This window comes from Musca autumnalis, unplaced genomic scaffold (genome assembly GCF_047663935.1).
Source record: "Musca autumnalis isolate F117 unplaced genomic scaffold, ASM4766393v1 scaffold_2, whole genome shotgun sequence".
In the NCBI taxonomy this organism is placed as follows: domain Eukaryota; kingdom Metazoa; phylum Arthropoda; class Insecta; order Diptera; family Muscidae; genus Musca; species Musca autumnalis.
Genome location: NW_027411755.1, coordinates 264,960,664 through 264,985,170, shown reverse-complemented (window position 1 = coordinate 264,985,170; position 24,507 = coordinate 264,960,664). Strand labels below are relative to the sequence as shown.

Genomic DNA, 24,507 nt, shown 5'->3' with positions numbered 1-24,507 from the left:
CAATTGGTATTATATGAAGTCCCAACCATCGAGCTAAAAATAGAATAAAATAGAATCGGACTGCACACATTGCTATTTTAAAAGTTCCCTTGTCTGTTCTAAATCTGACATAGAATGAAATCAATCAAATCTCGCTTCTTGGAATTTGAAAAAAAAAGTCCGAAACGAAAAGGAACAAGAATCTGAAAATAAAGAAGAAACTACTTTTGGAAAGAAGCAATTAAAAATAAATTAATTAAGCATAATTGGTATTTTCCATAAAAAGTCTCTCCTCCCCGTTCGTTACATTTTGTTCTTAGAGATCCCTAAAGCAAGCCGGGTTGTAGATCCCTACATATTTCCGTCACTAAACAAAAGAGTATAAATCAGTGTTCGGAAACAAACAGTACCTTATCATAAGGTACCGCACATGTACACAAACACTAAAAAAAATTATAAAGTTTATGTACTCGTACACAAACATTAAAAATCCATTTTAGTGTTTATGTAAGTGTACCCAACGAGATTCGAAAAGTTCGTCAAACACACATGTTTGGTACGCAACCTCCATCGTAATGTAACAACCACGTACCCAACCGAAAAGGTTGCGTACATCAGCGCGTACATTAAAAACCCACGTAGAGTACATCATAATGTACCTTTAGAAAGAAAGTGTTGCTAGGGTACACCAAAACCATAAAGTACCTATCCCTTCTTTTTGACATCATAAAAATTATGAGTTAAAAAATTGTAATAAATTATAACCATTCAGGTACCACATGAATGATCTAGTTTTTGAGTTTGTTACAATCGTAGTCTTATTGTATAATTTACGGAAAATTTCGCGAAAACCCTTTGGAATAGTTGCAGGTAATTTAAATTTTTAAGAAAATTAATTTTTTGCAAACTATATATGCAAAAGAACCCCCGCAAATGCTATCTGTTCATTTTTAAACGTTAAGTGAAAATAATTATAAAAATGCCAAGACCAAAATATATTGTTCCTCGTGATATATTCAGTACAAATGAATCAAATCAAACAGTATATAATTTACAAAATTTCGTCAACAATATTTTAAATTGGCATTCCGCAAATTTAGAGCGACATTTGAAAAATGTGCATCCCGATTTCTATGCGAACTATATTGATCAAAAGCGGAAAAACGTAAAAGAAAAAAAGTGACATCAAAGTATTATTAAAAAAGTGTGAATCCAAAAAACATTGAAACAGCATTGGTGGAACTGTTTACAAAAAAATGGACGTCCTTCACATATGGACGAAGATAAAGCCTTCAAAGTTCTTATTGAACCTGTTTTAAGTGTACTCGGGATAACGGTAAATGAACATAACGTAATGGAACGAATTATCGCTTTCTCAAAATATATTAAAACGGAAATCTCAAACGATCTTAAAGATATATTATTTTCCCTTAAGATGGATGTCGCGACAAGAGTGGACTTAAGTATGCTAGGTATTAATGTTCAATACATTAAACATGGTAAAATCGTTGTTAAAAAGTTGGTTATAAAGTAGAAAACGGTTATGTATATTGGATGTTCAAAAGGAATATGATGTTAATATACGTAATATTTTAACGATTACAACCGACAACGGATCAAATATGCTTAAAACTGTACGAATCCTGAACTCTGAAATGCAATTGAAGATGAAGATTATATCGATTGCCGAATAGCTATTGACACAATTGAATCAATTCATTTTAACATCGCATCGAACACAATTACTAGCATTCGTTGTGGTGCTCACACTCTCCAACTGGGTGTAAACGATGTTCTGAAACAGTCGGCAATAAAAGACAATGTCGATAAGATACGATTCGTGGTAAAAAAGCTTAGAAGTAAAACGATTTTAAATTTTCTAAGAAGTGAACTCTACAAAAAAACCTATCATTGATTGTGCAACACGTTGGAATTTTAAACATATAAAATGATTGAAAGAATCCTGGAAGTGAAGGAATTTATAAATACACTAAGCAAGGATTATCCTGATTTATTTCATGAATCTGAAGAATGGTCTTTCGCAACTGAATTCTTGGGACTATATAAACCTATTTACAATGCTATCGTTAAGTTACAAAGCGAACATTTGTGCTATAGTAAACTATACATTATTGTTATGGATATAACATTTCAAATTGACGCTTTACCGGATAGCAATATGAAAACCCTTCCCAAGGAGTGCTTGAAGATAAGAAAGGATAAACTTTTAGAAAATGAACTGTTTAACGCAGCTGTGTTCTTGGATCCACGAATCAAAGTATGCTTAACCTGCGAACAAAAACAAAGGGCGAAGAACTACATACTATCGTTAAATATACGCATGAACTCAACAGTACACAATACAAGCCACTCAATATTAGAGGAAACTCCATCACCGAGCAGACCACATGCAGCCAAATCTTTTTCCGATTATCTGCAAATGATAGATCCTACCATAGAAATTCCGAGTTCATCTAATTTACAGAATTTAGAAGCTGATTTTGCCACTTATGAGCGGCAATCAAGATTACCACTAAATGAAAATATAATAGCATTCTGGTACTCTCAGAAAACCATCATCAGTGAGATTGTACAGGCAATACCGTCAACCCAAGTAAGCGTGGAACGCTTATTTTCTGCTATGAAATACATATTATCTGATCAGCGCAACCGCATGTCAGCAACAAATCTTGAACATATATTAATAGTAAAAGTCAATGGGGATTTCAATTATGAAAGTTGAGCTTTCTTCTGTTAAATTCTATTTTCTTTAGTATTATATATAATCTGTTACATATGTTTTCACATGTTAATCTTTTATATATTCGTTAATTTTTTATAAAATAAATAAATGTTTTCATATTTAATGGTATATATACTTTTGTATTTTATTTATACGATATTCACTCTTATTTTTATGGTTGTATTTTTCCTCATGCCATTCATATTTAGTATTTCTTTATAAACATCACTCAGGTGTACGCAACCTCTTCATAAACATCACTCAGGTGTACGCAACCTCTATTTGTTTTTTAGGGTACATAATGATGTACGCTACGTGGTTTTTTAATGTACACGCAACATTTATAACGTACGTACCCAACCATTTCGGTTGGGTACGTGGTTGTTACTTTACAATGGTGGTTGCGTACCAAACATGTACGCTAAGATTATCGTTGGGTACATGTACACAAACGCTAAAATTTTTTTTAAAGTTTGTGTACATGTACGGTACCTTATCGTAGTGTAACTTTTCATGCTAGGTACGCTACAAAACGTTATTGTACGGTACCTTAATGTAAGTTTTCGAACGCTGGTATAAATTACCAAAATGTTGTTATAAAATTACAAAATTATAAAATAAAAGTAATTTACGAAATAAAAATACTTAAAGGAGTGCATTTAGAGTCCATGTTGAAATCTGAACTGGTAATGGGAAGATAATTGAAAAACCTTTTGTAAGATGAAAGAATATCAGTTGCGGAGAACGGAGGAAGTAATCTTTTGCGTTGCAATTTTGGATGTAAACTTTTGAAAAACTAAACTGATAAATTAATTGTAGCTATTTCATGAATTCGTTTGAATTAATAAAGAGTTTTGTTTTTCATGAAAACCATATTTCAATACAGCATTTCCATTTTCCAAACAAGACATGAAAATTTCATGCCAAGGGGTTGGTGAAAATAACATGCCAAAGCATTGGTTAAAATGACATGTCAAAGCATGGGTGAAAATGACGTGTCAAAGCATTGGTGAAAATGACGTGTCAAAGCATTGGTGAAAATGACATGTCAAATCATTGGTGGAAATGACATGCCAAAGCATTGTTGGAAATGACATGTCAACGCATTGGTTAAAATGACATGCTTAGGATCCAGAAAAGAACGTCATCTTTTGGGGTCCACGCTCATATAAAATTCATCGATGAAGATGCTAAAAAGATGACATGCTAGATCACTTGCACCCATGATTGAATGTCATCTTTGGCATCGAACATTTTGCTGGGATAGATCAGGTTCGAATATGGACTATATTTGTGCTCTCCTTTGGTTACAGCCCACACAAAATTTCGGATAAGTTCACTTTAAGACCTGCTCTCGAATCACTTTGATTTTTGTTGAAGCGATTTGCATTCGCTACCTCCATTACGACGGTAAAACTTTTTTCAGAAGCAGGTCCATATTTCTTGGGAAAACATCAGGTGTAAAAAGTCTTATGTCACCATATGTGGCTCTCGATTTGGTGCAACATTTGGTCTTCGTCATATTTTAGAGAAGTTTTTCATGGCTTAAATACTCAGGAAATGTCGCCGGCATTACTGAGGGGGAATTTTGCCACCGTTGAAAATTTGATGTTGCTTGGCCTGGGATTCGAACCGCAGACCTTCTGAGTGCAAGGGGGATGTGCTAACCATTGCACCACGGTGGCCCCCATAAACTGTCTTAAGTATTATTATAAAATATATATTTCGAATGTTTAGGTCTAATACTTATTTTCGGCTGAGAAAAACCCATTGCCCTGACTATTTGTATATGTGAAAATGTGTATGTACTAAGTTTCAAAGTGTCAAAATACGTCCAATAATAATGAGGGAACTTGAGCTAATATTTGTAACAATTAGAAACAACAAATATAAATAATAGGTATTACCCGCATTGTTTTTTTACATGCGGGTTTGTTTAACCGGCATTTTTAAACCACACCACCACCAAACACCGATGATGATTCAGTTGTATTAAAATACCATGCCCGTTTTCCCATTAACAGCCAACCGCACAGAAATGGCCAGCAACAAATCGGAAATTTTACACAAGAATTGGTTGGTTAAATAAAGAAAACAATAAACACATGCACATACATATAAGGAATAGGAAATAACCGGCAAACACATGTCTCTACATACCTGACTGCCGACTGCCTACATATGCATGCATAATTATTAGAACCAGTTTGGTGCGGCTTCTTAAACAAATTTAGCAATATACCTATAAATATGGGCATATTACACGCTACGTTTAATACATTTTCTTATCGAAAGTAAACTTTGGCGAAAAATCACACACACACACATAACAACACACTGCAACGACCGACCACACCTTAGGTATACGCGGCGTATGTATTTTTTTAACCACGGATATACCTTTAACAACAATCCAACATTAATCACTTTTCAATAGAAAAGAAAGAATATTTTGTTTTTGCTTTACTGCAATGCGAAGGTATGATGAAGAGGGAAAGTGCCATAAAATAGCCGCTAACAACCGCCCACCCCATATTGGTATTTCAGCCATAAACGTAAAGAACGACAAGACACACCAAACTACATGCCTACCACGTAACATCACTAAATGAAATTGAATATCCGTACATTTCCTGTATTCGGAAGCACAAGTATTTATTCGTATCTGCCATAGAAACAGAAATGTTGCAAAACTTGTTAGTTAAGCCTTGGTGTTTGCACATAGTCTTGGACAACGCCATTCAATCTCGAGTCTACAAACTGGTAAAATGTAACAGTTTACATGCATTTTTTTATCATCGTTTTATTTATGGTTTGTCACGTTTGTGTAGAATTACTTCAAAGCGTTTCCCTCCACCCAAAACCTTCCATTTCTTCATGCAATATCCCCATTAAAAACGAAAACATATCATATTAACTTCTCAAGTATCGATAACGGAAAAATATGTGGAACGAAGAGAAGACAAATAGAGTAAATGGGCGTGATGAAATTGTCCAGGTTTAAAACGCTTACTTACGCTACTTAAATACTTTTAGATTTAAACTAAAACAGAAAACAAAAAGCTCCGATAACAAAGATAACAAAGTCAACGCCAGCAAGTTATTGTGACGGAACAGCAATTTCTTCACAAAATAAAGTCATTCACATGGCGATCATAATTTTTTGTGTAAAGAATCTATACACAAATTGTTACAAAATGCCTGAATTTTTGCTAAAATCTTGAGGACAGTAGGAGGCAATAGAAATTAGTAAATTCGAGTCGGAATCGAGATCTAAAGTTATTCATTAATCGATTTATATAAAAATAAGTGCATTATTCATTGCAATACAGTTGCCAATGACAAATAGATCAGTGAAATAAATAAAAATGGCAATAACCATGAACAACAAATAAACATATTCACCATTTCATGCCATATATGTATGTATGTAAATAAAAAAGAAAGAAGAACAGTGCATTACGAGGGGTATAGAATGGGTGGAGTTCAATATCTACATAAATAGAATTTTAGTGACATCATAGTTCAATTTTGGGGAAAAATACAAATATTTACGAATGCATAACATATGGACGGATATACATGTATGTACATATTTTTATGATACAAGTACTGATGGAAATATTTGGGTGTGAAGTAACGACTCAATAGCACATGGGTTAATTGTCTGTTTCCAATTACTATCAAATGTATTTATCACTATGCGGAAGTGTTAGTCTTGAATTGTTAAACTGATCTAGATTGCCGACAGTAATTCTGTGGTTAGAGAATTGCACATCATTTGACACCCCAAATGTTTTTATTTGTTTATTTAAAAGAACAAGAAAAACTGATCTAACATCGAAGGAGAAGAAAACAAACAAATTCGGTGTATATAAACATTTAACATGTCGCTTAGATCGGTATCCTGACAACGACATGTAAATCACTTTAAGAGCGACTTTAGAGAGGTTAATGATCTACCATGAAAGTATCTGTCACTAAATCCACAGAACTATTCAAAACATGAACTGAAGTAAAGTTCCCACTAAATATATTGGTCAAACCCAATATAATTAAGTGGAGTGAGTCGACTTATCCGCCGATGACTGCGCAAAGCCCGCCTTGCGCCTCGACGTTTATAGTTTAGAAAACCCGACTAGACAGTATCAGTAGCCGACTGGTCGGTATTATTAGAATTGCTACTGCTACCAATAATCATTATTTTCATATATATTTTTGTCGCATTTTATGACATTTCCTGATTTCGCCCAAACGAATATTTATTAGATGGAATTCTCTCTAGACCAACATACAATCACACTTTGTTATGTACTTAAATTTGTATTAATTGTTTAAATCCACAATAAGATGAAATAAAAAATTCCGATGAAATTATCTACTTTTTAAAAATAAATGTCATAAAACTTACCTTTCTATATGAAAATAATTCCTTTTGTAAACGTTGCCTTTCAGCTGTAGGCTGTTGTCCTTTGCCACGTATAAATTTCAACATGTTGTCAAGTCCAGTTCCAACGTGTACGAAGATATATTGGTATCTTTATTTACAATTAACACAGCTGGCAAATCTGCAATAAACAAAAAAAGAAAAAAATAGTTTTAAAACGAATTTTACGCCAGAATCTCAACTTATAGCTATGTAGCATGTGGGTTTTTCTTTCTCCACTATTGAAGCAAAGAAACTGGAATATCTGAACTGGAGGCGTTAATAGTGCAGGAGCATTTAAAGGAAGCCCACATTGTCTGTTAAATTTATTTTTAAAGTTCAGTTAGGAAAATTTCAATCTTCGCAAAAAAATAACAAACCGTGATTATTTTTTTCTTTTTGTGCAGTGGGTTTGTGTGTTTGTGTTTGATGCCACTTCGACTGATTTGAGCTGCCTTCTCATGTAACACTTACAACTCCAAATTGTAAAACTTGTTTTAAGCCAAACTGGTTGTTGGGTGTTTATTTGTTGTGCCCAAACCAAAACTTTGGTTATCTTTGTTGATGATGCTAAATTTTGTGAATGCTTTTTTGTTTAAGATTCTACATAAATTAACATCTCAGCGTTATATTAAATAATTTATCACAATTTATATAGATTATAGGACAAGCGTACACAGAAAAAATGCCCTGCGTATTCACTGAAGTATAGTAAAGAAATAAATCGCTAATTTACTCAAATAGTGTCACATCTCGAAAAAATCAAGTTTCAAGAAAAAAACGTTTTAAGTTACCGATTCAAATTTGACTTCCCAATTTAAAAAGATTATTACACAAAAACAAAATAATCATTTGAACCATATCTTGCAATCTTGCAAGAGCTAGCCAGATAACAGTGCTAAATTTTTGTGCCAGATCAAGTAGTGCCTAACAAATTAAAATTCCTTTTTTATTTATGCCAAAATTCTCGTAAATAAGCTGTAACACGTTGAGTTTTAGAGATATCAACATGAAAATTTGACACAAAATAAAGTAGGAGTCGTAGAAAAAATAGTAACTGTTAACTAAAAAACGCATTTTTTAGTTGTGGCTCTCTTTGAGTAAATGAGTAATATGTTTGTACATTAAGGTGACCCAATAAAAGAAAAAAAAATGTTTTAGAAAGATAGGCCTTTATAAAATGTTTCCATTTGACCCAAAAATCTTATATATAAACTTTTTTTTGCGATCGGCTAACGTTAACCCATGCCACCTGAGTGAGCAATAGTAATTTGTATGGGATCAACGGTGAATTTTCAGTAAATCGTGAAAACGAATTCTACAAATAATTATGAAAATTAAGATCGGCCAGAGGCTACGGTTTACCGTTAATAGCTTTTTGTAGAAATAGTTTTTATGCCACAACATTAAAGTGGTAAAGTTTTTCGTCATCTTTAGAGAATTCACCTTTAGACCCATACAAATTATTTTGGAAACAAAGATCGCTCAGGTGGCGGAGTCATAAAATTTCATATATAAGATTTTTGGCTCAAATGGAAACAATTTAGAGGGTAGGTATTTCAATCTCATCAATACTTGTATCTTCTTTTAAATTGCTTTTAGGCTGTAGCCTACTACTGAGTACGACATCTTTTTAAAAATATTATTTCTGTTTTATTTTTACTTTATTTTCTTTATTGTCTAATTTTAGGCTAGGCTGCAGAAGATTTTAAGTTGATATGTTGTGCAACTACTTATGGCCTATTGGCTTTGCTATGATGAATAGGTTTTAGTTCAACATTTTGGTATAAGATAAACGTGGCGGCTTGATTCATTTTAATGTTTTGCAAATTACGCCAATATATATCATGCCTGGGTAGTCGGTATTTTCCGAGATATACAGTGTCGGACAAAACTAAAACGATAATTTTTTTAAGAAAACATTTATTTATTTATTTATTTATTTATTTATTTATTTATTTATTTATTTATTTATTTATTTATTTATTTATTTATTTATTTATTTATTTATATATTATTGGAAAAAACAAAAATAAGGAATTCTGAATAAAGTTAACAAGAGTTAAAATTAAAAAAAAAAAAAAAAACACATTTTAGGTCGCAAATATAACCGGACAAAACTAAAGCACCCCCAATTTGAGGTACAACAAAAACTATTGAAATTAATATTTCGTTGCGTATCCTCAATTCTGGATGACACTTATTTTCCAATTTAAAAATTTGTCTATCCTAACATTAATAAAAACTCAAATTAAAATAAAATACGTTATTAAAATACTACACTACAGTTTCAATATGTCCAATTTATGTTTGTATTTTGTTTTAATGGCTCGTAAAAGACTGAATAAATTCCAACTTCAACTTCAATTTCTGAATTTATGTTTGCGTTTTCTAATAATAAAGATATAAATAAATAAAAAGAAAAACAAAAAAATTATTTAGAACTTTGTTTTCTTAAAAAAAAATTCATTTAAAAAAATGTACTGAGGGGTGGGTGTTTTAGTTTTAACCGACGCTGTATTTCCAACAACAACAAATATGTTACAGCATATTACACTTCTTATATCAGCCTAAAAGCTTTATTATACGCATTTCACAATATAGCGCGACCTGGGCAAGCTTTTCAGAAAAATCGTGACAAAGCTCGTCCTATTGTCTATAGGATAAAATCTTAAGTCCACGGCCGAAGGCCGGCTATTTAGAAAAAAATTGTAATTTAAAAGAAAATGTTGTGCCCGTTCCCGAGACTTGCACCTGTCCATAGGAGAAAGCTTTAAATCCCCGCCCGAAGGCTAATTAGAGAAAAATTTATAATTTAAAATAAATTTTTGTTCCCGTTCCCTAGATTTGCCCCTGTCCATAGGAGAAAGTCTTAAATCCCCGGCCTTCGGGCGGCTATTGCAAAAGAAAATTATAATTTAAAAAAAAAAAATTAGAACTTTAAAGCGTGTATACGCGTTTCCGCAACAAAAGTAATACATCATTGGAATCGGTATGGAATCTGCGTTGGGTCGGTAAAGGAAATATAAAATACTTTTACAATGCAGCAACAATATCTGAAACAACGCAGTTGTATGACGTTTCGGAAGTCAGCCATTATAATTTCATTGTCCTATGCTTTCTCACACATATATTGCTGCTTGTCCCTATCCTTTTTGGTCATATATATATCAGGGGAAACAATGCACTCACAAATATAAACGTATATAAGATTTTTTCAAGAAGAAGTCACCCTTGTCCCTTCTGGTATGTTTGTGGAACAATTAATAAGATTTTTTCATCTGGTTCTTATCTACTACCGATCTTCTTATATCTCGATATTAAATGCGATATTATAGGTATCTTATTTTAAACTTGGGCACAATGGATCTATACTTTAGATCTAATGCTTTTTGCGAGTGAATCTGTTGTAATGTTATTAATGGAACAGTACATTCTTGAACAGAAGAACATATGTATACAAACGCGTGTTAGATTATGTTACCATGTCAGATAATCTATTTCTTGATCCAAATAATTGGAAACAACAATTTTCATATGATTGAACGTTCCAATGCGGCAATATACACATTTCACATCCCAATAATTTTTTATCTCAAATCCAAAATTATTCTATTCCAAAATACGCATTGAATGTGTGACTAATTGCTGACCTTGGGAGAAGACATCGAAAAATGTTCAACACACACAATTAGTTATCTCTATGGTTCTTTTGCTGGCAAGCAAATGCAAGGATGTCGAAAATAAGGAGATTTCAAGATTTCTAACAGCAATTTTCGATGAAAGCAGAGAGAAACTGAATGCAACCAAACAATTGATTAACAGGTGTCTATGGTCGTAAACAATGAGCACAATAAAAACACCGGCCTAAAACAAACATACACGAAAAACAACAACAAAACAATAACTTACCCCACTTCAGAATTATATTTAAATGGTTGAATTTGAAGACGTTATAGTTGTTATAGGAGATGGCATAAAGTAAAAGGTGACTAAAAATAAAAAGAAATGAAAAACCACGCCCGAACAGTATATTTAATCAACAGTTTATGACAGAACAAAATGCATAAAACAAATTCATGAAGTGGTAAGATTCTTTGGCAAATTCCATTCCAGTCCAGTCCAGACAGTAATAGCAGTAATGGATGAGTAAGTGTATGCGATTTCATGAAAGGACGCTGCCCGTATGTTACATTCACCCGCATTTTCCATTTACCGGCTTATAGAATTTTCATTTCATCACTTCAATTTATAACAATGACAAAATTATTTATAAATATTTTATTGTTGTTTTTTTATTGTTCGAAAACACTTCTGTTGAGCAATAAATTTTCTAATTTGCTTAAATAATTCCAGATCATCTTAACTGGTTGGGTGACGTTTCTCGTTATTTTTGTTATTTTTATTTTTATTCTGCGATGACGCTTGTGAGTCACAGTGTTAAGGGAACATTGGCAAATTGCTTTTCATTGTTTTCAAATAAATGCTTATTTTCCTTCCATTTAACGCATAAAATACATTAAAGAATTACTCAAAGTTGATGCACTTTTAATTTTGTTTTTTGGAATTTTGCATTTCACACTTTAAAACTGGTTTGTGTGCATCCGAGTTTAGCAGCGTCACACTTCAGTTAAATACACATAAGCAATACATCCGATTATTTGTGTTTAATTATTTACCATAAATTTTTTAAAACTTCTCGTATCGTATGAATGAAAACAGCACAAATTATTTATTTTTTTGTAAATGCAAATGCGAGCGGCAGTTTTGTCCGCGCAAACGTCCGTATTTCTCGTAATTAAAATCAAAACAAGTAGTCACGAATTCACAGTAGCTCGAATCACAAGCCGAAGCGCCGACTACCTACACTCCAGAGTCAATGACATTTGTCTGGCGCTGAAGCCGTCGAAGAAGCAAGGTGCAAAATATGAAAACATTAAAAAAATGTTTCCATCACAACATAAAGTGCTACATTAAATTTTATTGCATAACAATTTCAAAGAGGATTTCTTATTATTTTCCATATTGTATTTATTTCTTTGATTGATTTCTGTCAAAGAAATAATTTAGCAGTAGTATGGCCGTTTCATCGCCGTCATAAATTGTATATTCAAAAGTAGTTGGTAACCAGTGTTTTAATGGACACTTTCACGTTTAAGGGCGAAACCTATAGCTCTGCGTGTTGCGTGTGCGTTCAAAAATACAAAAACAAAATACATGTATTTCAAATTGAAAACAACAACAAATACATGTATTTTGTTTTTGTATTTTTTAACGCACACGCAACACGCAAAGCTATAGGTTTCGGCCTAATGGGGACGGTTCACACATGCGAAACAGATGCTACAATTAGAGCTGGCAAACCATCGATATTCCCAACATTAGATATTTTCGATATAATATTTTAAAATATCGATTGCTATCGATATTATCGTTAAGTTGTCAACACCATTAATTTGGAGATGAAAATGGCAAAAATATCAATGCTTTTCTTGAAATTTTGCACAAGTAGTTCACAGAAATGTAAAGTAGAATAAACAATTGCTTTTATTTTATAAAAATATTAAAAAAATCCATTTTACTTTTCCGAAAAATGTGTACGTGTAACTACGGACTTACTTTCTCACACACACAAAACCGAAAAGTAGCGAAATTTCTATTCATTTCAATAAATTTTAGGTTGGGGATTTGTGTTCCGATAATATCGATAGGCAAAACTATCTATCGATATTTGATTTTTAAAAAACAATCGATTTTATCGATAGTGCCATCGATTTTTTGCCAGCTCTAGCTACAATATTTGGCCTGTTACTTTACTTTTGAAAATGGTAAAACCGGCAAAAGTGGTAAAAGTTGTAAACTGCTCCCATATGAATTGTATGGTGTCTGAAGTAAAGGAACGCTTTTCGAGTAAAAAGTGGTAAAACTTGAAGATTCTTGCATGTAAAGGAACAGAGCTATTACAATTCTTTTTTGCCTTTATTTTCACATTCAGCAGGGTTGGAAAATAGCATGTATGGAAAAAACTTTTACGAATAAGTCCACCGTCCAATAATACAGGTCCTTCCCCAAAATCAGCTGATTTCGATTTGAGCTGTCAAAATTCATATTTGTCATTTGAATTCGCTAATAGGTAGTCGATGTTTAGACGTTCAAAGTCAAGCTGAGTTTATGGGCGAGGGAGTACAGAGGAATGAGAGGGGGTACACACCCCTGTACTCCAAATTCTGTTTTGTTTCTTTATACTTTGCAGATTTTTTTGCATTTTCTTTAATTTCATTTTCTCCGCCGGCAAAAAAAAAACAACAATGCATACATTTTAAGCTTTGTTCCCATACTTTTTAATAGTAAAACTCGTAAAAGAGAAGAAGAGAGAAAATTTGTTGTCAAACAAAAGTTTTTTCATAAAGTTCGGGAACGCAAAAATGGAAAAAAAGTCAAAAAAGCTGGAACAAATGTCAAAGTCGGCGTACCAGCCAATCAGACGCGGGCATCCATGATATTCCCAGCAAAAAGTTTGCATCCACGGAAGCAGTTAAATCACCGGTGCAAGTGTTACGAAGTGCTTCTTTTTCTATGAATTCCTCAGTGAATTTTACAAGGGAGCGCGCAGAAAGGAAGCACTCCATTTTGCTTCCGCAGCACTCAGTTAGGAAGCACTCCATTTTGCTTCCGCAGCACGCAGCTAGGAAGCACTCCATTTTTACAATTTTTACCACTTTTACGAGTTTTGCGTTCCCGTACACAAAATTTGTATGAAAATCGTTTACGACTTTTACCACTTTGTAAAGTACGGGAACAGGCCATTAATAATAATTTTATTCTTATAGGCCGTTTATATATAACAAGGTTAACCCAGTGGGTCTGGGTTTCAAATGTCATTTCCATTGTATATACTTCAAACAAATCCTCATAAAGAAGGTTAACCCTGCAAAAAAACTATAATATAAACGCCGTATTACTTTAATTTTATTTGTTGAATGAAAATTGAATTTTTTATCGTTTATACATAAAAGTGCTTGTTGGATGTAATCCAAATGTGAGGAAAAGGATTGCCTTTTTCATTAGTCCACTGGAAGCGCATCCATTCATGTAATGAAATCCTCACTCCAACTTGCACCACTTCCATTTTTTTTTTGCTGGGTTATTTTTACACGCTCGAATTTGTCGAGTAAAAAGTTTTTAAAGAGAGCGTCATTCAGCGCTATATTTGTTTAAAGAGAAGTGAACATTTTACAACTTTTTTGGTGTACGGGAACATGTTTTGGGGTAAAATGTGTAAAAGTCGTAAAAATTGTAAAAACTTTTTAGTTCTGGAACAGAGCTTTAATTAAAAACTTTTGAGATGAAAAATAAATTGAACAAAAAATTATCTGTAAAAATAATAGTAAACATATACATATGTACTTATTTAATTTATAATGAATAATAATTTAGAAAACATGCGAAGCAAGTTCGTTACTTGATTCTGTTTCTACCGTTAAATGCATTTTACATTTAACATGTTTTATAAAACATGCATCATTTAAGTTGCCAATTGTAGCTTTGTTCCTTTACTTTTTTAATGGTAAGGGTGGTAAAAGAGAAAAGTGTCAAAATTGCTCTCTCATGAACATTTTTACCAGAAAAGTAAAGGAACGGAAAAATGGTAGATCTGGCAGCAATGTCAAAAAGAAACAAAAAAATCAATTTTCGTCTTTTATTTCACAGTTTTTAATTTAGTTTTGTCAGCGTTCGATTTTTTCTTCTGTTTTTCGTCCATTTTCTTTTTCATTGTGAAATAATCGTCAAACAAAAGTCGAAAAATCAGTTCTGCCTTTTTTTACCTGCAGAAATTTTGCTGGTAGCCTGTGGTAGAAGAGAAAGCCATTTTGGCTCTCTCTCTCTCACTCTCTTAAAAATTGCTTCCAGTTTTGCCTCTTTTCGGGGTTAAGGAACGCTTTGCAGGTTAACAATGGTAACAAATGGTTAAAATGGTAACCTCAGGTAAGTAAAGGAACACAGCTTGTATGTATGTGTGAGTAAATTAAGTTTGTATTTTAAGACAAATTATCTAGTGTAAACTCCTACTAAATCACGAAAACCTAACGAAATATGGAAAATATCTCGAATGTAACGCTTGGTTTACATTTACGAAACCCACGCGATTTCAACTGTCAATTCCTTTGCGTATACGTCAAATGAAAACTCATATGAAATCCAATAATAAGGTGTAATACCCCGGTTACACTTTTGAAGGTTAACCCACTGGGTTTAAAAGATCCAGTGGGTTAATCTTTGCTGGTTACACTTAGCTTTTCGAGGATATAAACTATCAGCTGATGTTTGTTTATACATACAAAATAACACATAAATATCAAAAAAAAAATAGTTTCCAAAAATGAAATGGTAACTACAACAAGTATTTAAACAGTATTGTGATTGATTGGAAAACAAAAAATATGGGACAAAATGCATAAATAGTGAGCAAAGAAAACATTTACCGAAAATGTGATAAAGTCGTGTTTTACACTTGTACGATTTCTAGTATGAGATATCGTATTCGTATATTTTAAACGCGGGGATACATTTTTGTATAATTGTACTTTTTGTTAAAAAAGTGTTTTAAACGGCTGTTAGACTATGAACTTATACTGTGATTTAAACTGTCAATCCCATACAATATACATCAAATAAAATCCAGTGGATTTAGAACCAAGATTTATTTGATGTATGTACTATGGAATTGACATTAGAAATCGAGTGGATTTATAAGTCTAAACGTACTATAATCTAAAAAATAAATAATTTTATGATTTTCAAATAACTTTAAATTTATAAAGGCCATAATATCTCATACGACCAATCGTAAAAGTGTAAAACACGACAAATACTACGCTTACATTTACGAAATCCACTCGATTTCATCTCTCAATTTCTTTGTGTATACGTCAAATGAAAACTCATCTGAAATCGATTGGATTTCATTTGACGTTTGAGCAATGGAATTGACAGATGAAATCGAGTGGATTTCGTAAATGTAAACATTATTAAATTCTGTTGTAAAAACAGTTGCAACTTTTTAAGCATAGTTGCAATTTTTTGCACATATAGCGCAGTTTTTGGTTATCGACAAAAAATCGTTAAAATTGAAATGCGTATAATTTCCATAATTAACGATATTTTTCGGTAAGTTAGCGACCAATAAAAAGTAGTCGCAGAGTTCTACCGATGGCAACAGTGATGTCAACTATGATTTGAACTTTTCATTCATAATTTTGCGTTTTAATTTAACCGATTTTCGTCGGTAACCAAAAAATACCCTTGAGAATCCCACTACAGATTAAGAGGTAGTTTACACTATCTATCAATGTCATATGACACGAAATAAATACTTTCCATATTTACTCACGGAGGCAATGTGGAGACGTAGTTTTTTACATTTTTGCTGGTGTGGACGCACAGAGTAAATGGCGTAAGGAAAATCTACAATATTGCACATATTAGCGACTATATAACGATGGAAAATTTCATGTCATATGACATTTACATATAGTGTAAACTACCCCTAAGCAAATAAATCCTCATAAAGTGGGTTAACCCGGCAAAAAGCTGTAGTGTAACCGTGCTATAACGCCAAAAACAGCTGATCTTCATACCAGTTGTCAAAATGGGTTATTGTAAATAAAATCACATACAAAATGTAAGCAAGCAATTCACAGTAATGCATTATTGTGAGCAAATTTGACGTTTGACATGATTTGATGTAATGCTAAGTTTACATTTACGAAATCCACTCGATTTCGTCTGTCAATTCCATAGCTCAAACGTCAAATGAAACCTCATCTGAAATCCATTGGATTTCATTTGACGTTTAACCTATGGATTTGACAGATCAAATCGAGTGGATTTCGTAAATGTAAACATAGCATAACACCTTCTTATTCCACCATGCGTTAGAGCCATGGAATTGACAGTTAAAATCGAGTAGATTTCGTAAATGTAAACCAAGCATAAAACTGGTATTTTAATGAGCTTTAATAAAACCAATATGATGTAAACATGGCCTTATTAGAAGAAGAAGCAAGAATTTACAAATTTACTATCAGCTGAGTGTCATTTCCCATTTTTATTTGCATTTTGACGACAATACGATGCTAGGATGGATAGGATGGACAGAATAGATGACGTCGCAAGTGTAAAATTGGAAAATGACAATTTACGGAAAATAAGATCCAGGTTACTGCAATGGGAGACGAAAAGTAATGCATTGGCAGCTTTGAATGTGGTGCAAGAAGAATGCCTGGAACAAATAAACCTGGTGTGGTCGCAGGATGCGGATGTAATATAGTGAATTGTTGGAGTGATTGTATTGATCTTAATTACATGTTTTATATGAATTTCAGGCTACAACTCCTGAAGACCCCACCAAGGACTCTACAGCTGAAAGTAAAGCCGAAGAAAATGGAATAGTTTTGTCACTTAACGAGTTACAACTGTCTTCGGCGGGTGGAATAGATGCTACACACGACTTTTTGTTATTTTACGACAGGGTACATGCCGAAATTCAAGAAAATACTGACATAGCTTTTCATCGTTATCTGCAACAACTTGTGACAAGGAGTAATGAATGTGCCCATATGTTAGAACAAATTGAACAAGCCATGGTTCGTTTGAAAACATTGCGGGAAGAATATGCGTTCGTTTCGGACAAAACTGAAGCTTTGAACACCGCAAGTGAACAGTTGATAAATGAACAGGAAAAACTGCAAAAGTTAGGCGAAGACATACACACTAGGTTACACTACTTCAGTCAGGTGGAGTTGCTTAATCAACGGTTGCATAGCCCTACACTGTCGGTGGCTTCAGAATCATTCCGAGAATGCTTGAATAAAATCGACGATTGTCTTACCTACTTAAAGGAACATGTAAGTGAACAGTGGTTTAATGTAGAGCTTGTTAGCTACATGTAAATTATGTTTTATTTTTAGCCCAAATTCAAAGATTCTCATGCCTACACAGTCAAATACAAACATTGCTTGGCTAAAGCAGTAACATTGATTAAAAATTATGTTAACACAGTTATGTCCCAGGCAACAGAAGCTACGTTACGACCAAGGAATAATACACCAAGTGGTAGTGCAGATATTGCACCTACTTCGCCGGATGCCGCATTTGCCCTTTATTATGGAAAATATCAAACTTCAGCGGCAAAAGTTAAAAGAGTTTCACAAATGATTGAATCTCGTGTGGATGTTTGTGCAGAATATGCTAATCTGTTGGCTGAATTACAGCAGAATTACTTGAACGAAAGATCATCCATAATGACGCCTTCTGTGGATAAAGCCATTAAGGAAATAAAGGCACAACATAAAGGAGATCACTGTACATTAATGCGTAGTTCTTGCTCGTTTTTGGTACACATATGCCAAGATGAACATCGTTTGTATTATCAATTTTTTGCTTCAGAAAGTGAATTGCTGACGTAAGTCGTTAATAGTTCTCATGAATATAAATTCTGAGTCAAATATGTATTATATTGCAGATCATATTTGGAAAGTTTGTGTAACATTTTATATGATACGATGCGACCATTTATTATTCACATAAATCATTTGGAGACGTTGGCAGAAATTTGTTCCATTTTGAGAATAGAAATGTTGGAAGAACACGTTCAGCAAAATCGTGAGTATATTTGGATATTGATTCAGTTTTGAGGTACTAATGAAGTTTGTTTTAGCCACACCGCTTGAAGCGTTTGCTTCTGTAGCCAATCAGTTGTTACAAGATGTCCAAGAACGTTTAGTATTCAGAGCTCATTTGTATTTGCAATCCGATATTTTAAATTATAACCCATCAGCCGGCGATCTGGCTTACCCAGACAAATTAGAAATGATGGAGGTAATTGTTATGATTTTTGTGGTAATCGTAAATTCATATTCTTTTTTCTTTGATACTAGAGCATAGCTTTATCTTTGCAAGAACCAGCCCAGATGAAGCGTTTTGACTCAAGATCATCTTTAATTTCCACAAACTCTAATATTACAGAGGCCGAAAGTGTTGACACGAGTGTAAGCCGCGTTAGAAATATGAGTGAGTAAGCAGGTGAATTAGTAGACATACTTATTTTATTTCCAATAACGACCTTTCAGATTCCCCAGCTGATTTGCATGGTATGTGGTACCCAACTGTGCGGCGTACCCTAGTATGTTTATCACGTCTTTATCGTTGTGTCGATAGACCAATATTTCAAGGATTGTCACAGGAGGCCTTAAAGTTGTGTATACAAAGTGTTTCATCGGCTGCTACTAAAATTGCACAAGCCAAGGTATATCGCAAGTTATAATTATGATATTCTACGACAATTTCAAAAATAAAAAATATATATTATATTATTAAAAAAATATTATCTCTTTTAAGACTCCCATTGACGGTGAATTGTTCGAAATTAAACATTTGCTTATATTAAGGGAACAAATTGCACCATTCCGAGTGGATTTTACCGCTAAGGAGACCTCATTAGATTTCAGCAAAGTGAAGACGGCTGCATTTGGCCTGTTGCAGAAGCGCAAGCAATTGTTTTCAATGGGAAGTAATAATGCTTTGCTTGAATTCTTGCTCGAAGGTACGCCACAAATTAAAGAACACCTATTAGATTCACGAAAAGAAGTAGACAGGCAACTAAAGTTAAGTTGTGAACAATTTATAAAGGATGCAGTTCAAACATTAGCTGCACCACTTATTGCATTCCTTGATAAAGCCCAAGCCGTGGTAAATACTGATGCTAAAACCACATCAACTGGCAAAGACCAAACACAACAACCGAGTGTTGCCAAAATTAACTACACATTGAGGCAGAGTCCTTGGGCAAGTCCACAGCAGATAAGCAGTGTCATACAGGAAACGCAACGTTTGATCAAGACCAAGTTGCCTGCTTTACAAAGATCTATGCAATTGTATTTGAGTAATCGGGATACTGAGTTTATCATATTTAGACCAATTAGGGTAGGTATTTGTTGCAGTTACTTCGTTTTGTGGCAATTAAATAGTGTATTTTTCTTTAGAATAATGTAATCCAATCTTTTGTAAAATTGGAGCAATTGTTAACGACGAATGGTTACAGTGCGGACGATATGACTATCACTAGTTGTCCCTCAGCGGAGCAGGTCTCTATATTACTTTCCAGCGCCAGTATTTTAGCAGCAGAGGCATTTGTTAATTTTTCAGCTGCTCAGCGTAAAATAAGCGCATCATCAAGCGAAGCTGGATGTCCTACACCTCCCAGAAAGATTTCTCTTGATAAAAAGGTTAGTTTTGAGGGTTCCACAGCAGTGCCCAGTCATATGGAAAATTTAACTGAAGTATCGGAATCATCGGGTAATAATAGCAATGTGACTTCACCAACAGTCCAATCTCCAGAACCCCCTTTGGCACCTCAGTAGTTCTTCGAAAGGCGAAGCTATTTCTGTGTGTGACTAAACGAGCATTATATTGATACTAAAACAGTTGTAAAACCCCCCAAGTTAATTTTGTTCATTTAAAATATGTAATTTCTTTTTTTTTTATTTTTAAATTTTACATAGAAAACAAAACAATAATAAATTTATGCAATAACAGATCCATATATCTACCAAACTAATTTCTTAATCGATTAAATGGTCTGATTGATATTTTTACGGCTATATCTAGGTAACCGAAAATTGGTACAAAGGTGGTATTTTCGGTCAGAATGTTTAAAGTTTTTTCACTACTTGAGCGCAGCTACAGTGTCTTAATTTGGTAATAATTGAGTAAAACAACTACAACTATCAATATTAAATTACTATAGATAAGTGTGAACATTATGAAAACGTTTGTGGTTGTTAGAACTATGATAATGAACACTTGTCTTTTCCATTTCCTTGTTGGCTATCGCGTCCTCCTACTGGTACCGTTGTGTTGTTTCTTCTTTGGGTATTGTTAGCTGCCGTTTCATTACGACGATTTCGATCATTACTTTCATCCAATTCCATTATGGACAAGGCTATAGCTCGGGCTAGAGCTTCATCTTCAGACTAAAAGAAAAATATATTTATTATTTATCTATGATATACATATGATACCATTCGATACGAACACTTACCATATTTCCTTGTATATTTTGCGTTAATCTTTGAGCGGCAGTTTCTCTTACAGCTGCTGTGGTTGGTTTTGGGGCAACATCAAATAGAGTATTTGGTGGTTTCTGGGTTCTTCTTAATTCAGCAGCTTTCCTATAAGGCAAGGATAATTAGCAAAAATTGCGATTACAAATTTTGAATATTTGTGGACAAATTTGAGGGAGTTCCATTTGAAATGAATTGTATTTTTATTGAATTGATCTTTTTTGTATCGACAAGGGGAGGTCTTCTTATTATACTGTAGCAATAAGTAAGGGGTCGATCATCGATAACAATTATCGTTGAGTGGCGTTGCCAGTTGTCAAAATTGATCCACGTATGGCAACTCTCAACTGAAGTTGCGAATCTCAGTTGACGAAGCGGCTGTTTTTCAGCAACCACAAATTTTCAGTTGCAGTGAACATTTTCGAAGAAACAAGAAGTAAAATAGAAGGAAAAATAAACATTTTGTTAACAATTATTGATTCTTTGCATCATTAATTAATTTTTTGTATCAATATGGTGAAAATAACGACAAAGCAGCAGTTCGAAATATTAATTGATAAACTGAGTGTAAATCCAATGGATTCGACTTGTCCCTCAAATTTCTTCTAATAGATGCAATGTCCTGTACACTTTCTTAATCATCAAAAAATAATTCCACCGAACTTATCATTTTTTGGGACAGCAAATAAAACTTGACGATCCGAAGATTCAATGGGCAGGTTATATTCCAATCTTGGATTGTTTTCCAAATTTGCTCGAAAACTCAGCCAAAGTATTAAAATATTGTCCAGAATACACAAAAGAGTTATCCAAAGCGCAATTATTTTTAAAATATGTGTGTGTGTTTTTTTTTTTTGTCGAATAGAGGTCACAAGTTTGAAAAAACACTGATCGATAACATGTTTATCGACCACCCAGTTGAGTTGACATTCATGGTACAACATTTCGTCTCAGTCGCGCAGACAACTGACAACGCAACTCAAGTTTAGTGGCAATACAAGATAGACCCATAAATTAATTCCCACTTTAGTTGCATCACTGATTATATCCATATATGTATATAAAATAGTTGAGTGATGATGACTGACAGATCTACAAAGCCCAGACGAAACGGCTGAAGTTAGAATCCTGAAATTTTGGGTGATGGTTAGTCTTGTACTAAAAATTGTATCACTTGTTGTGCGGAACGAAACATAACCAAAGTCCAGACGAAACGGCTGTTGGGGCGAAGGTGGTCCATAAGGCTGTTTTTTTTTGGAAATTCGTCCTGGAAGCTAGAAGGTACTAAAATGTACTAAAAATGATATCATTTGTGGGGCGGACCGGCTGATAACCAACCTCCAGACGAAACGGCTGAAGCTAGAATCCTGAACTTTTGTGTAAGGGTTAGTCTCGATTGATAAGGCTGGGTTTTGGAAATTCGTCATTGAAGTGTGCGAAAAGTACTAAAATGTACTCAAAAAGGTACCATGTGTGTGGCTGAGACTAATAACACTGTGAACACAAATTTTGGCGCAGAGTTAATTCCTTTTGAAGATGAAAGCCCTTTGTGAGTATATTAAGAATCTCAAAGGACAGGTCCGCCGTGAGTCGAACTTCCGCGTTATGGCGGGATGAAGTTTTTGCTAGAGACGCTTTAAGGCATCAGAAATTAGCGTTATATCTTTGTTCATTGTAGTTTTTGTTCGACCTTTTTTCAAAGCGTATATAAATAATATATCTTTGTTCACTGTTGTTTTAGCTAATTTTTGAGATGACATGTCTGCAGTCAAATCGAATGAGGATTATTTTTGTAGAGCACTTTGACCTTCGACCTTTGTAGAGCACTTCGACCTTCGACCCTAACTCGCATCCTTCAATGTCCTTTTCGTCCTTTATTTTAAGAGCCGCATCGATCTACGAACTCCTAGTTTCAGGCACGAATACAAAGCAACTGACGTTTCGGAAGTCAGCGGATATGCATTTGTTGCATACGTGTAAGATGTCTTTATACCATTATAAAATAGTTTACTCTTAACGAACCTACGAGTGATATCGTATATGAAATGCATTAAATCAAATACAATAGGTTTGTATACCCTTGCACAAATTGATCAAATGTTGCGAAGGTGGGTAACGCCATCTAGTGGTAAGCATAATGTGCATCACATACATTGAAGACTATTATGGCGTTTATATTTCTAGCGGCATCATAAACTTCACGTAAAGTATTATGGAGTTCTTCTACTGAAAATAACCGTTAAAATTTTTAACAGCCACTAAAATAATCACATTCATTTTTTGAAGCAAGTACCTTCTTATAAGTATTTGGAGCTCTTGGGGATTGTATTGTTCCTTGTGCTCGTCAATAATAATGTCTGCGTAAATATATGCATCTATAATATATATTTATTTATTCAATCTACACAAAAAATCAAATGAATAAATATATCCGATATAGGCCTTTGAAGTTCCGATAGCTCCCGGCGACTCCCCAACGGCTGAGTCACAATACCCCAAATATGAGATATAACAATATTTTATTGCAACTTACCCTGCCATTGTCTTTGGTTCATCGTTTCCACTTCCAGTCATCCCTGATTGGCATTCGTGATCCGCGGTGTGGCGATGCCGCAAACAAAAGTTCTTTTTGCACTGAGAACAATTGACTGGAATTAGTTCTTTTCGTTTACACGACTTGTAGGAACATCTATTGGTGAAAATCTTGCGAGAATCTGATTTACATTGTTTGTCGATATGTTGACCCACAGTAAGATCTGGTTCGACACCAGGGGCAGTGGGTACGGGTTCTCCACATAATGGACATAAAGGCACTTGATGATCTTTTCTTCCGTGTTTGCAGTTATGATGGTCGTAATTGAAGTGTGATGAACAGAAAACATTTTTGCAAGCGTCACATTTCACTGGCAAAAAATCCAATCTGTTGCATGATTTTTCTGAACAATGTTGCCCCAAATGTGGAAATTCCATTTTTACTCTAATTTAATTTAAAACTGGTATTATTACTGATAATATAAAATATTCTTTTGTTATAATTTCACAATTGACTTGGCTGTTTACTGGAAATCACTCTCGAGACTGAAGTCGATGACTAAACAACATTCTTTTATACAGGTATACATGTCAGTGTGAATGCCTTAAAGTTTACACTTTCATGTGAATAGATTCTTTCGAGAAGGTTGTAGATTTAATGCTTGGTTTACATTTGCGAAATCCACTCAATTTCAAATCGATAG

At 33.8% G+C, this 24,507-nt stretch overlaps 3 protein-coding genes across 8 annotated transcripts in view; 1 reads left to right on the top strand and 2 right to left on the bottom strand.

Moving 5' to 3' along the window:
• The window catches only part of l(2)gl (LLGL domain-containing protein l(2)gl), a 43,568-nt gene extending 31,525 nt beyond the window's left edge, over positions 1-12,043 (bottom strand). For 2 of the 6 annotated variants that reach the window (XR_012409759.1, XM_073964834.1), the window contains exons 1-3: positions 11,828-12,043; positions 11,061-11,140; positions 7,134-7,290 (exon numbers count right to left, since the gene is read on the bottom strand). Coding sequence is in view for 3 of the 6 variants with exons in the window: in XM_073964834.1 (XP_073820935.1) it covers positions 7,134-7,217 (84 nt within the window). In the remaining 3 variants the exon portion in view is untranslated. Of the gene's footprint in view, positions 1-7,133; positions 7,291-11,060; positions 11,141-11,364; positions 11,800-11,827 lie in introns of those variants that run through there. The other 4 variants (XR_012409761.1, XM_073964836.1, XR_012409760.1 and 1 more) reach the window with 4 other exon arrangements.
• Positions 12,044-17,189: 5,146 nt separating this feature from the next.
• On the top strand, positions 17,190-20,751 carry Cog3 (conserved oligomeric Golgi complex subunit 3). The gene is made up of 9 exons (XM_073964832.1): positions 17,190-17,469; positions 17,534-18,055; positions 18,119-18,612; positions 18,673-18,812; positions 18,868-19,028; positions 19,088-19,220; positions 19,280-19,455; positions 19,548-20,132; positions 20,192-20,751. Exons 1-9 carry the CDS (start codon positions 17,290-17,292, stop codon positions 20,567-20,569), a joined length of 2,769 nt encoding a protein of 922 aa, XP_073820933.1. The 5' UTR covers positions 17,190-17,289; the 3' UTR covers positions 20,570-20,751.
• On the bottom strand, positions 20,664-24,399 carry LOC141391999 (AN1-type zinc finger protein 2A). The gene is made up of 3 exons (XM_073964833.1): positions 23,805-24,399; positions 21,250-21,379; positions 20,664-21,181 (listed from the first exon to the last, which is right to left on the bottom strand). The coding sequence occupies exons 1-3, from the start codon at positions 24,239-24,241 to the stop codon at positions 20,996-20,998; spliced, it is 753 nt and encodes a 250-aa protein (XP_073820934.1). The 5' UTR covers positions 24,242-24,399; the 3' UTR covers positions 20,664-20,995.
• Positions 24,400-24,507: the final 108 nt, after the last annotated feature.

What these genes read in the sequence shown, in the direction of transcription:
- Cog3 (XM_073964832.1), top strand. Translation starts at nt 17,290, where the DNA reads ATGGATAGGATGGACAGAATAGATGACGTCGCAAGTGTAAAATTGGAA. An exon ending in AGAACACGTTCAGCAAAATC is followed by an intron (nt 18,813 to 18,867) that starts GTGAGTATATTT and finishes AGTTTGTTTTAG; the next exon opens with CCACACCGCTTGAAGCGTTT. An exon ending in ACAAATTAGAAATGATGGAG is followed by an intron (nt 19,029 to 19,087) that starts GTAATTGTTATG and finishes CTTTGATACTAG; the next exon opens with AGCATAGCTTTATCTTTGCA.
- LOC141391999 (XM_073964833.1), bottom strand. Translation starts at nt 24,241, where the DNA reads ATGGAATTTCCACATTTGGGGCAACATTGTTCAGAAAAATCATGCAAC. An exon ending in GAACCAAAGACAATGGCAGG is followed by an intron (nt 21,380 to 23,804) that starts GTAAGTTGCAAT and finishes CTTGCCTTATAG; the next exon opens with GAAAGCTGCTGAATTAAGAA. An exon ending in AAAATATACAAGGAAATATG is followed by an intron (nt 21,182 to 21,249) that starts GTAAGTGTTCGT and finishes TTTTTCTTTTAG; the next exon opens with TCTGAAGATGAAGCTCTAGC.